This window comes from Narcine bancroftii, chromosome 12 (assembly GCF_036971445.1).
Source record: "Narcine bancroftii isolate sNarBan1 chromosome 12, sNarBan1.hap1, whole genome shotgun sequence".
Lineage (NCBI taxonomy): Eukaryota > Metazoa > Chordata > Chondrichthyes > Torpediniformes > Narcinidae > Narcine > Narcine bancroftii.
In genome coordinates this window covers 57,058,197-57,070,396 of record NC_091480.1, presented here as the reverse complement: position 1 = coordinate 57,070,396, position 12,200 = coordinate 57,058,197, and the positions used below count along the sequence as shown (strand labels likewise).

General features: G+C 40.9%; 1 protein-coding gene across 2 annotated transcripts in view; it reads left to right on the top strand.

The window, feature by feature from the left end:
• The window catches only part of LOC138747101 (arf-GAP with GTPase, ANK repeat and PH domain-containing protein 1-like), a 451,715-nt gene that overhangs the window by 193,581 nt on the left and 245,934 nt on the right, over positions 1–12,200 (top strand). For both annotated transcript variants that reach the window (XM_069906050.1, XM_069906049.1), the window contains exon 4: positions 1,973–2,058. In XM_069906050.1, the coding sequence (XP_069762151.1) occupies positions 1,973–2,058 (86 nt within the window). The remainder of the gene's footprint in view (positions 1–1,972; positions 2,059–12,200) is intronic.

The window sequence follows — 12,200 nt, the reverse complement described above, 5'->3', positions numbered from 1 at the left end:
AAGGAAATGGGCCAATGACCATTTTTCTCAAGCAAAATATTTTGGTAACAATTTGGTCTAGAGCAGTGGTTCTCAACCTTCCCTTCCCACTCACATCCCACCTTAAGCAATTCCTTACTCATCATAGAGCACCGATGGCACAAGGAATACTTAAAGTGGGATGTGAGTGGGAAGAAAAAGGTTGATATCCAGTTTTACAGCAAGCAACCAAGATGGTCTGTGACTGTGGGACTGAGTGGTTGATTGTTAACATTGTTATTTTGATGGGGGTCAGAAGTATTGCTGACACTTTGCATTATTTCGCCAAGGCTTTCAGTTTTTCAAGCAAGTGAAATACGTACTGAGTTGTGAGATCTCCAAAATCCCCACACCGAACACTGCCCTCCCACCAACAATCCCACATTCCGACTCTCATTGAACTAATCCGTTAATCCTGAATGGAAGATCCTGCCTGCAGCACTGCCCTTTTTTGTCTTTTTGGTGGTAAATCAATACTGCCCCTTTATTATTCTCAATCCAAAAGTTACAAGTACTACATTAAATTTATTAAATTTGAATTTAGCCATACAGTACGGTAATAGGCCCTTTCGGCCCATGAGTCTGTGCTGCCCAATGACACCCAATTGACCTACAACACCCCCGTTACGGTTAGAATGGTTGGAGAAAACTGGAGCCCCTGGGGAAAACACACTCAGACACAGGGAGAACGTGCAAACTCCTTATAGACAGCGCGGGATTCAAACCCGGTCCTGATCATTGGCGCTGTAACAATGTTGCGCTACCCGCTACGCCAACCGTTTACAATTCGGGCTGTTCACACAAAACCTAAGTTACAATTGAAAGCATTGCTTCCCACCATTGCCTTTGTGCATTTTCCAACTGTGATAGTTGGGGACAAGTATCATGACCACATTCTCATCTTCCAGAGATGCAAAAGAATTCCTGGCCACAGGGGTCATTGAGGTCACTGACCCAACACGACTTCTGAAAGACCCAGATATTAGACGATGGATCTGACATATTAATGAAAAACAAATTGGACCACTGTATAAACATTAGTCCACAGCAGGAGAGGGCAAGTCTCATGCAGATTGAAGTCGTACCAACTCAGTCCTCCTCAGATTGCACTATCTCGTATTCCCCATGTCGAAGATGAGAATCCGAGATGCGAGTCCTTTACCTGAATGATGAGATAGCAGAGCGATGAACAGAAATCCCCGGATGCTTCACGAATTGGCTCTCTGGCGATTCGCCAAAGTCTCCTGAATTCCTTGAAGGTGAGGCCGAGGCTCCCAGGCCTTCGAGATGCCGTTGAAAAGTCATCAACAACCAACCACCACTAATCAGTGATGAACCGGCGTTGAAGTCACCGATGTTAAACTTTTAATGAGCAAATTAGGTGAAAGATAATCATTCTGTGGTGGAGTAAATCCACCCGGGCAAACTGCCAGCTAATTGCTTGAACTGCGCAGTTGGAGACAGCAGAGCTTTTGTCACAAGCAACAGACTTCTTCAGAACAAGAATTCTGCCCGAGTACTTCCACACCTCACACACAAAAACTCCGTTCAATTCAAATCACGTTTCAGCCTGTTGAAATCATTTATCATTCTCCGTCTTCTCTGCGGTGCACACTGAGACTTCTGCGCTACGGCTCCCACAGAGTGACCCCCACTCCTCCCAGCACCACGCTGGAGTACCATCCCCAAACTTTGTGCTCGGAAACGTAACTTACAATGGAGAGAGTGCGTCCCTCTGAGCCACAGGTGAACCCATCAGAGCAGTAAGGAGCTTGTTTCACAGCAGTTAAACATGACCTATTTCCCTGGCGTTCTCCTGTAGTCAGACATTGCACCCAGTGAATGTCCCATACTTTGCAGTTGAAAACGTGAAATATTTGAGGGCCAGGGGAAGTCTCATGGCCGTCTATTTGTCTGGAGCACGATTAACAGCTCCCTCCCACTTCCTTGCCAGGTGGTCGATACAAGAAAGAAATCAGCATCAATGGTCAGAGCCACTTACTGCTGATTCGAGATGAGGGAGGTCCTCCGGACGCACAGGTGAGTGTTTACCAAAACTTTTTGACCTGATGCAGAGGCTCGTTGATCTGGGGGGGAGGGGGCTGGTCAGAATAGATGCCAAGATCCGACCGTGGAATGCCAGTGCCCTTCCCCTTGCCTGAGAACAGGAAGGGGTGAGTGTAGCACTATCAATTAGACCCCACAGACCAGAAGTCGAGTTTAATAGGCTTTAATCGCTATAAATTCACAGGCACCACTATAAATTCCAAGGCAGTATGATGGAGGGGATTGAGCGGTACCACCATTATAGGGATCCTGAGGGGGAGGGATTACAATATCAGGGGCGGGCCAACCAGTACAATACCTGTAATACAGTGTCCCACCACATTGAGCAGGTCCAAGAATGACTGGGCAGTGGTCAAGAAGGCTGGCCATCTTCAATGTATTTGGCATTTCATGGTAACAGACATGATTAGCATATAAGGGGGAGGTGAGATCATTGTACACTGTCGGTTGGCTGGGGCTTTTCATCAAAGGAAATACTTTAATTTAGACATACAGCACGGTAACGGGCCATTCTGTCCCACGAGCCCGCAGCGCCCAATTACACCCAATAAACCTACTACGTTTTTGAACAGTGGGAGGAAACCGGAGCCCCCTGGGAAAACCCATGCAGACATGGGGAGAACGAACCAACTCCTTACAGACAGCGCGGAATTCGAACCTGGGTTGCAGGTGCTGTAAAGGCATTCACTACCTGCTACACCAACTGTGGCACTCTCTATCATTTCAATTTGACAATTCACTATTGAATATTTTCTGCACTGCGCCCTTCTTCTTTGTTTACATTTCTCTCTTTTGTGTACATTGTCTTTTTTTATATTTTTTAAATTTTTCACACATGTGAACCATATCAACTAAAATACATACAAACATTTCCCTCTTAAATATACACAGTAGCATTTTCTCCCCTTTTTTCCCCCCTCCCTTCCCAACCTCCTTCCCACCCCCCTCCAAAACCAATAAATATTCAACATATACAATACAATAAAACCATTAAACAATGTCATCACACAATGAAAATAAACAAGAAAAATGTGTTGTCTACTTTTACACACTGGATCAAGTCATTTTGTCTTCTTATCATTTTAGAGGGTGGAGGTCCGAGGCAACTCCTCTCTGTTGTGTTCCATGTACGGTTCCCAAATTTGTTCGAATACTGTGATGTTATTTCTTAAATTATATGTTATTTTTTCCAATGGAATACATTTATTCATTTCTATATACCATTGCTGTATTCTCAGGCTCTCTTCTGATTTCCAAGTTGACATTATACATTTTTTTGCTACAGCTAAGGCTATCATAATAAACCTTTTTTGTGCTTCATCCAAATTGAGGCCTAGTTCTTTACTTCTTATATTACTTAGAAGAAAGATCTCTGGATTCTTTGGTATGTTGCTTTTTGTGATTTTATTTAATACCTGATTTAGATCTTCCCAAAACATTTCCACTTTCTCACATGCCCAAATTGCATGTACTGTTGTTCCCGTTTCCTTCTTACAGCGAAAACATCTATCTGATACTGTTGGGTCCCATTTATTTAACTTTTGGGGCGTGGTGTATAGACTGTGGAACCAATTATATTGTATCATGCTTAACCTCGTGTTTATTGCATTTTTCATAGTTCCGGAGCATAGCTTTTCCCATTTTTCATTTTTTATCTTTATGTTTAGATCTTGTTCCCACTTTTGTTTGGGTTTACAGCTTATTTAATCGTTCTCTTTCTCTTGCAGCTTGATGTACATGTTTGTTATAAAACTTTTAATTTTCATTGTGTCTGTAATCACATATTCAAAGCTCCTTTCTTCTGGTAATCTCAGTCTGTTTCCCAATTTATCCTTTAATTAGCCTTTCAGTTGATGGTATGCAAACATTGTACCATGAGTTATTCCATATTTGTACTTCATTTGTTCAAATGTTAATAAATTATTTCCCAAAAAACAATTTTCTATTCTTTTAATTCCTTTTCTCTCCCATTCTCTGAAGGAAAGGTTATCAGGGACAAGTCGTGGGGGTCAGATCTCTGGCACAGGGGCTGCCCCTGAGGTTCAGAAGGGAAAGAAGGATAAGAATGGGATTCTTGTAGTTGGGGACTCATTAGTCAGAGGGACAGATAGAAGGTTTATGGGATGAGATAGGGGATCCAGGTTGGTATGTTGCCTCCCTGGTGCCAGGGTCAGGGATATCTCTGATCGAGTACATAGCGTTCTGCAAGGGGAAGGAGAACAGCCAGAAGTCGTGGTCCATGTGGGGACCAATGACTTAGTTAGAAGTGGGGATGAGGTCCTGAAACAGGATTATGTAGAATTAGGTAGGAAGTTAAAAAACAGGACCTCCAAGGTAGTAATCTCTGGATTGCTGCCCGTGCCACGAGCTAGTGAGGGTAGAAATAGGAGGATGTGGAGGATGAATGTGTGGCTAAAGAGAAGGAGCAGGGGGCAAGGGATAAGATTTCTGGATCATTGGGATCTCTTCTGGGGAAGGTCAGACCTGTACAAGAGGGACGGACTCCACTTGAACTGGAGGGGGAACCAATGTGCTGACAAGTAGATTTGCTAGAGCTGTGGGCGAAGGTTTAAACTAGTTTGGCAGGGGTGTGGGGAACGGAGGGTGAGAGCAGTGTCCAGGGAGTATGGCCACCTAGCTAGGAATAAAAAAAAAATAAAAAAGGTAGGATGGAGATTAGGGTAGAAGGTAAAAAAGAGAATATATGTGAGGGTCATTCTCTGAGATGCATATATTTTAATGCAAGAAGCATAGTGAACAAGGTAGATGAGCTGAGAGCATGGATAGATACTTGGGGTCACGATATTGTGGCAATTAGTGAGACCTGGCTACAGGAGGGGCAGGACTGGCAACTTAATGTTCCGGGATACATTTGATTTAGATGTGATAGATCAGGGGGTAAAAAAGGAGGAGGAGTTGCTCTGCTTGTTAGGGAGGACATTACTGCCGTGAGGTGGCAGGATTGTATGGAGGGATCGACCAGTGAGGCTGTTTGGGTGGAATTAAGAGGTGGAGGAGGCAAGAGGGTGCTAATAGGGGTGTATTACAGACCACCAAATGGGCCAAGGGAATTAGAGGAACAAATTTGCAGGGAGATAACGTATATGTGTAAAAATCATAGGGTAGTGATCATGGGAGATTTTAACTTCTCACACATTGATTGGGATACCCATACGGTTAGAGGGCTGGATGGGCTGGAGTTCGTTAAATGTGTTCAGGATTATTTTCTAAATTAGTTAGTAGAAGAACCGACTCGGGATGGTGTAATACTGGATCTCCTGTTAGGGAACGAGCTAGGTCAGGTAGCGGACATTAATGTTGGAGAACCAATTGGGTCTAGCGATCATAATTCTGTTAGTTTTCGGGTAGTTTTAAGGAAGAGCAAGGAGAGGCCTAAAGTTGAGGTTCTGGATTGGAAAAGAGCAAATTTCGAAGGAATAAGAAGGGATTTGGGGAGTATTGAGTGGGACAGGATATTTTCAGGTAAGGATGTTAATGAAAAATGGAGGATATTCAAAAAAGAAATTTTGAGGGTACAGAGTAGTTATGTCCCAGTCTGGATCAAAGGAAAGGCTGGAAGTCATAGGGAGGCTTGGTTTTTGAGGAATATTGGAAATTTGGTTAGGAGAAAAAGGGAGGTGTACAAGAGGTATAAAGAGCAGGGAGCTGAGAAGTTGAAGGAGGACTACAAGGAGTGTAGAAGGAATCTTAAGAAAGAAATTAGAAAGGCCAAAAAAAGGCATGAAGAGGCTTTGGCTGACAGAGTAGAAATAAATCCAAAGGGTTTCTATAAGTACATTAAAAGTAAAAGATTAGTGAGAGATAAAATTGGACCCCTTGTAGATAGCAAGGGTAGGCTGAGTGAGAAGTCTGAAGAAATGGGGGAAATTTTGAATGATTTCTTTGCCTCGGTATTCACTAGGGAAAAAATTGTTGAACCAGTTGAAGTAAAGAAAAATAGTGGGGAGGTCATGAAGCATATAAGGATAACCGAGGAGGTAGTGATGACTGTGTTAAAAAAGATAAAGGTGGATAAATCTCCCGGACCAGACAAAATATTCCCTAGGACACTCAGGGTGGCTAGTGGACAGTTAGTGGGGCCATTAACAGAGATATTTAGGATGTCACTGGCCACGGGGGTGGTACCAAAGGATTGGAGGGTGGCGCATGTGGTTCCTCTGTTTAAGAAAGGGTCCAAATGCAAACCTGGGAATTATAGGCCTGTAAGTCTGACGTCTGTGGTGGGCAAGTTGATGGAAAGTGTTCTGAGGGATGCTATTTACAAATTCTTGGAGGTACAAGGATTGATAGGGAGTAATCAGCATGGTTTTGTCAGGGGTAGATCATGCTTGACAAACCTGATTGAGTTCTTCGAGGGGGTTACAAAAAAGGTTGATGAAGGGAAAGCTGTGGATGTTGTCTATTTGGACTTTAGTAAAGCTTTTGACAAAGTTCCCCACAGGAGGTTAGGAAAAAAGGTGGAGGCATTAGGTATAAATAAGGAGGTAGTGAAATGGATTCAGCAGTGGTTGGATGGAAGGTGTCAGAGAGTAGTGGTAGAAAATTGTTTGTCCAATTGGAGGCCGGTGACTAGTGGAGTTCCTCAGGGTTCGGTCCTGGGTCCATTATTTGTTATATATATTAACGATCTGGATGTAGGGGTAGAGAATTGGATAAGCAAGTTTGCGGATGACGCAAAGATTGGTGGTGTTGTGGACAGTGAGGTAGATTACCGTAGATTAAAAGGTGATTTAGGAAGGCTGGAGGTGTGGGCTGAGAAATGGCTGATGTAATTTAATACAGATAAATGTGAGGTGTTACATTTTGGAAAGGCAAATCTAAATAGGTCATATACATTGAATGGTAGACAATTGAGGAGTGCAGAGCAACAAAGGGATTTAGGAGTTATGGTAAATAGTACCCTCAAGGCTGATACTCAGGTAGATGGTGTGGTGAAGAAGGCATTTGGAATGTTGGCCTTCATAAATCGGAGTATTGAATTCAAGAGTAGGGAGGTTATGATGAAATTGTACAAGGCATTGGTGAGGCCAAATTTGGAGTACTGTGTACAGTTTTGGTCACCAAATTATAGGAAAGATATAAACAAAATAGAGAGAGTGCAGAGAAGGTTCACGAGAATGTTGACAGGATTTCAGGGTCTGAGTTACAGGGAAAGGTTGTGCAGACTTGGGCTCTTTTCTCTGGAGCGTAGAAGATTGAGAGGGGACTTGATAGAGGTGTTTAAGATTTTAAAAGGGACAGACAGAGTAAATGTGGATAGGTTTTTTCAATTAAGAAAGGGGGAGATTCAAACTAGAGGACATGGTTTAAGATTGAAGGGGGAAAATTATAAGGGGAACATGAGGGGAAATTTCTTTACGCAGAGGGTGGTGGGGATGCGGAATGAGCTTCCGGCAGACGTGGTCGAGGCGGGATCATTTAAGGAAAGACTGGATCGTTACATGGATAGGAGGGGACTAGAGGGGTATGGGTGCTGGTCAGTGGGACTAGGAGGGTGGGGATTTGCTATGGCATGGACTAGTAGGGCCGAACTGGCCTGTTCTGTGCTGTAAGTGGTTATATCTTTGGCTTGGCTTCGCAGACAAAGATTTATGGAGGGAGTAAAATGTCCACGTCAGCTGCAGGCTCGTTTGTGGCTGACAAGTCCGATGCGGGACAGGCAGACACGGTTGCAGGGGAAAATTTGTTGGTTGGGGTTGGGTGTTGGGTTTTTCCTCCTTTGTCTTTTGTCAGTGAGGTGGGCTCTGTGGTCTTCTTCAAAGGAGGTTGCTGCCCGCCGAACTGTGAGGCACCAAGATGCACGGTTTGAGGCGATATCAGCCCACTGGCGGTTGTCAATGTGGCAGGCACCAAGAGATTTCTTTAGGCAGTCCTTGTACCTCTTCTTTGGTGCACCTCTGTCACAGTGGCCAGTGGAGAGCTCGCCATATAACACGATCTTGGGAAGGCGATAAAAGGGATTAGCTGATTTTGCATCAATAATCATTTTGGTATTTGGTAATTTTTTTTTCCTTTCTAAGTGAATCTTCTTCCATATATTGAGTAAATGATGCAATACTGGTGAGCTTTTATATCATACCAGCTTTTCATCCCACTTATAAAGTATATGTTCTGGTACCTTCTCCCCTATTTTATCGACCTCTATCTTAGTCCAATCTGATTTTTCCTTTCTCTGATAAAAATCTGATAAATACCTTAATCGTGCTGCTCTATAATAATTTTTAAAGTTTGGTAACTGCGAACTACCTTGGTTGTACCTCTCTGTTAATTTATCTAACGCTAACCTTGGTTTTCCCTTTTTCCTCCCTTTCTACAAGAATTTCCTGATTATTCTCTTTAGTTCATTAAAAAATTTCTCTGTTAAGGGAATTGGTAACGATTGAAATAAGTATTGTATCCTTGGGAAGACATTCATTGTAATGCAGTTTACCCTCCCTATCAACGTTAGCGGTAATTCTTTCCAATGTTCTAAATCTTCCTGCAATTTCTTTATTAGTGGCTGATAACTTAATTTGTACAAGTGGCTTAAGTTGTTATCTAACCTGAATCCTAGGTATTGGATTGCTTGTGTTTGCCATTTAAATGGTGATTCTTTTTAAAATTCTGTATAATCCGCATTGGCATCCCTTCACTTTTATTTGCATTGATCTTGTACCCCGATATTTCTCCATATTCCTTAATATTCCTCCATACTACTTATGTGGTTATTTTATTGATATTTCTGGTTCTGTTAAGTATGCTATGATGTCATCTGCAAATAAACTGATTTTATACTCCTTCTTCTTTATTTTTATCCCTTTTATTTTATTTTCTACTCTTATCAGTTCTGCCAATGGTTCTATTGCTAAAGCGAACAGTGAGAGAGATAATGGACATCCCTGTCTAGTTGACCTACTTAATTTAAATTGGTTCGATACATATCCATTTACTGTTACCTTCGCCAATGGTCCATTATATAATGCTTTAATCCAATTAATATATTTTTCTGGTAGATTGAACCTCTGTAATACTTTGAATAAATAATTCCATTCTACCCTGTCAAAGGCTTTTTCTGTGTCTAAAGCAACAGCCACTGTTGGCTTCTTATTTCCTTGAACTGCATGAATTAGATTAATACATTTACAGACATTATCTGGTGTTTGTCTTTTCTTAATAAATCCGGTTTGATCTTGTTTTACTATTTTTGGTACACAATCGGCCAATCTGTTTGCTAATAATTTTGCTGTTATCTTATAATCTGAATTAAGTAGAGATATTGATCTATATGATGCTGGTGTCAGTGGATCCTTCCCCGTCTTTGGTATTACTGTAATTATTGCTGTCTTCCATGAATCTGGCAAGTTTTGTGTTTCTTCTATCTGGTTCATTTCTTCCAGGAAAGGAGGAATTAATAACTCTTTAAATGTTTTATAGAATTCTATTGGGAATCCATCCTCTCCAGGCGTTTTATTGTTCGGCAGCTTTTTTAATATATCCTGTACTTCCTCTATTTCAAATGGTTTTATCAGTTTGTTATGTTCTTCTTCTTGCAATTTCGGCAGTTCAATTTTAGCTAAAAACTCTTCTATTTTATCATCTTTCCCCTCGTTCTCAGTTTGGTATAATTGTTCATAAAATTCCTTAAAGTTCTCATTAATATCCATTGAATTATATGTAATTTGTTTTTCCTTTTTCCTTGATCCCAATACAGTTCTTTTTAGCATGTTCTGTTTTAAGTTGCCAGGCTAATATTTTGTCTGTTTTTTCTCCTAGTTCATAATACTTTTGCTTTATTTTCATTATGTCCTTCTCCACCTTATTTGTTTGTAATGTTTTGGGTATTTTTTGTCCGCCAATTCTCTTCTTTTAGTTATATCATCCCTTGTTGCTAGTTCCTTTTCTGTACTTACTATCTCCCTTTCCAATTGTTCTATTTCCCGATTGTAATCCTTTTTCATCTTAGTTACATAACTTATTATCTGCCCTCTGATGAAGGCTTTCATTGCGTCCCATAATATAAATTTATCTTTCACTGATTCCGTATTTATTTCAATACTTTAATTAATTTGGCGTTCAATAAACTCTCTAAATTCCTGTCTTTTAAGTAGCATAGAGTTTAACCTCCATCTATATGTTCTTGGTGGGATGTCCTCCAGTTCTATTGCTAATAATAGGGGTGAATGATCTGATAGTAGTCTAGCTTTATACTCAGTTTTCCCAACTCTCCCTTGAATATGGGCCGACAACAAAAGCATATCAATCCTTGAGTATGTTTTATGTCTACTCGAATAATATGAGTATTCCTTTTCCCTTGGGTACTGCCTCCTCCATATATCCATAAGTTTCATTTCCTGCATTGATTTAACCATAACTTTGGCCACTTTATTCTTTTTGCTTGTCTTTTGTCCAGTTTTATCCAACATTGGATCCAAATTAAGGTTAAAATCCCCTCCTATCAATATATTCCCTTGTGTATCTACAATCTTCAAAAAAATATCCTGCATAAACTTTTGATCCTCCTCGTTAGGCGCATATATATTTACCAAATTCCAAATTTCTGAGTATATCTGACACTTTATCATTATATACTTCCCTGCTGGATCTATTATTTCCTCCTCTATTTTGATTGGTATGTTTTTATGAATTAATATGGCTACACCTCTAGCTTTTGAATTATATGATGCTGCCGCTGCGTGCCCTACCCAGTCTCTCTTTAATTTATTATGTTCCGCTTCAGTTAGATGCGTTTCCTGCACAAATACTATGTCTACTTTTTTTCAGGAAATTTAATAGCCTCTTTCGTCTAATTTGGTTATGTATTCCATTAATATTTATAGTCAGATAATTTAACATGGCCATCTCATACCCTGTTTACACCTCATTTCCACTTCCTCACCACCACCATCCCCCTTTTCCCCATTTTCATCTCTCAGTTTTCCCTTTTTAAACTCAATGTATGACAACACATTTAAAACATAAAATACTTCAACAACTCCCACATCCAATATTCCCTTAGCCCCAAATGTCCCCCAGCTCTCTGAGTTGCCCCTTATCCCTTGCTGGGCAACCACAACTCCCCTCTCCATTTGGATTGCAAACCCGGTCGCAAGCGTCAACTGATTTCGCAGTGACGGTTATTTTCTCCCACCCAACCCCCCCAGAAAAGACTTTTATTCACATATAACAAAGCTCACCCTCTTTTTTTTCCCCTTACTTCCTTTCTTCCCTTTTCTTCCCCTTTAGTTCTTACATATACATTATTTTTACATCTTTATATGTATTTTATTGCCGTTCTTCATTTTTGTTTAATCTCTTCATCTCTCCTTCTGTCCTGCAGGCGTTCTGCAAATTCTCATGCTTCCTCCAGATCCAAGAACAGTCTGTTTTGCACCCCAGGGATAAATATTTTAAGCACAGCTGGATATCTTAACATAAATTTATAACGTTTTTTCCATAGGATCAATTTTGCTGTATTAAACTTCTTCCTCTTCTTTAAGAGTTCAAAACTTATGTCTGGGTAAAAAAAATATTTTTTGACCCTTGTATTCCAATGGTTTTTTGTCTTCTCTAATTTTATTCCTTGCCCATTCCTACGTTATCTTTTCTTGAGTACAGTTTGCACTACTGATAAGTAGAAATTCTGTCTGGCCCACAGGAAAAGGAATCTAGTGAAACAGAAGTTTTCAGATGCTGTGATTGTAGTAAAAACATACAGAAACGCTGGAGGAACTTGGCCGGTCTCACAGCATTCACAGCTATATTACCAACGTTTCGGGCCTGAAGAAGGGCTCAGGCCCAAAATGTCGGCAGTATATCTTTAGTCTTCTATAGACGCTGAAAAGACTGGCTGAGTTCCACCAGCATTTTGGTGTGTTTTTACCACAGGAAAAGGAATCTCATGGTTGTATGTGATGTCATGTATGTACTCTGAGAATAAATCTGAATTTTGAAATTTGAAAGAAGCTAGGGAGGGTCTGAGGTGATAAGACAGATGGACAAAGGCGTAGAAGAAATAAAATGGCAAATGGTTATTTAGATGGGGTGAAAATTCAAAATTACGAGGTGCAGAGGGACTTGGGAGTCCCTGTGCAGGATCCCCTAAAGGTCGACCTCCA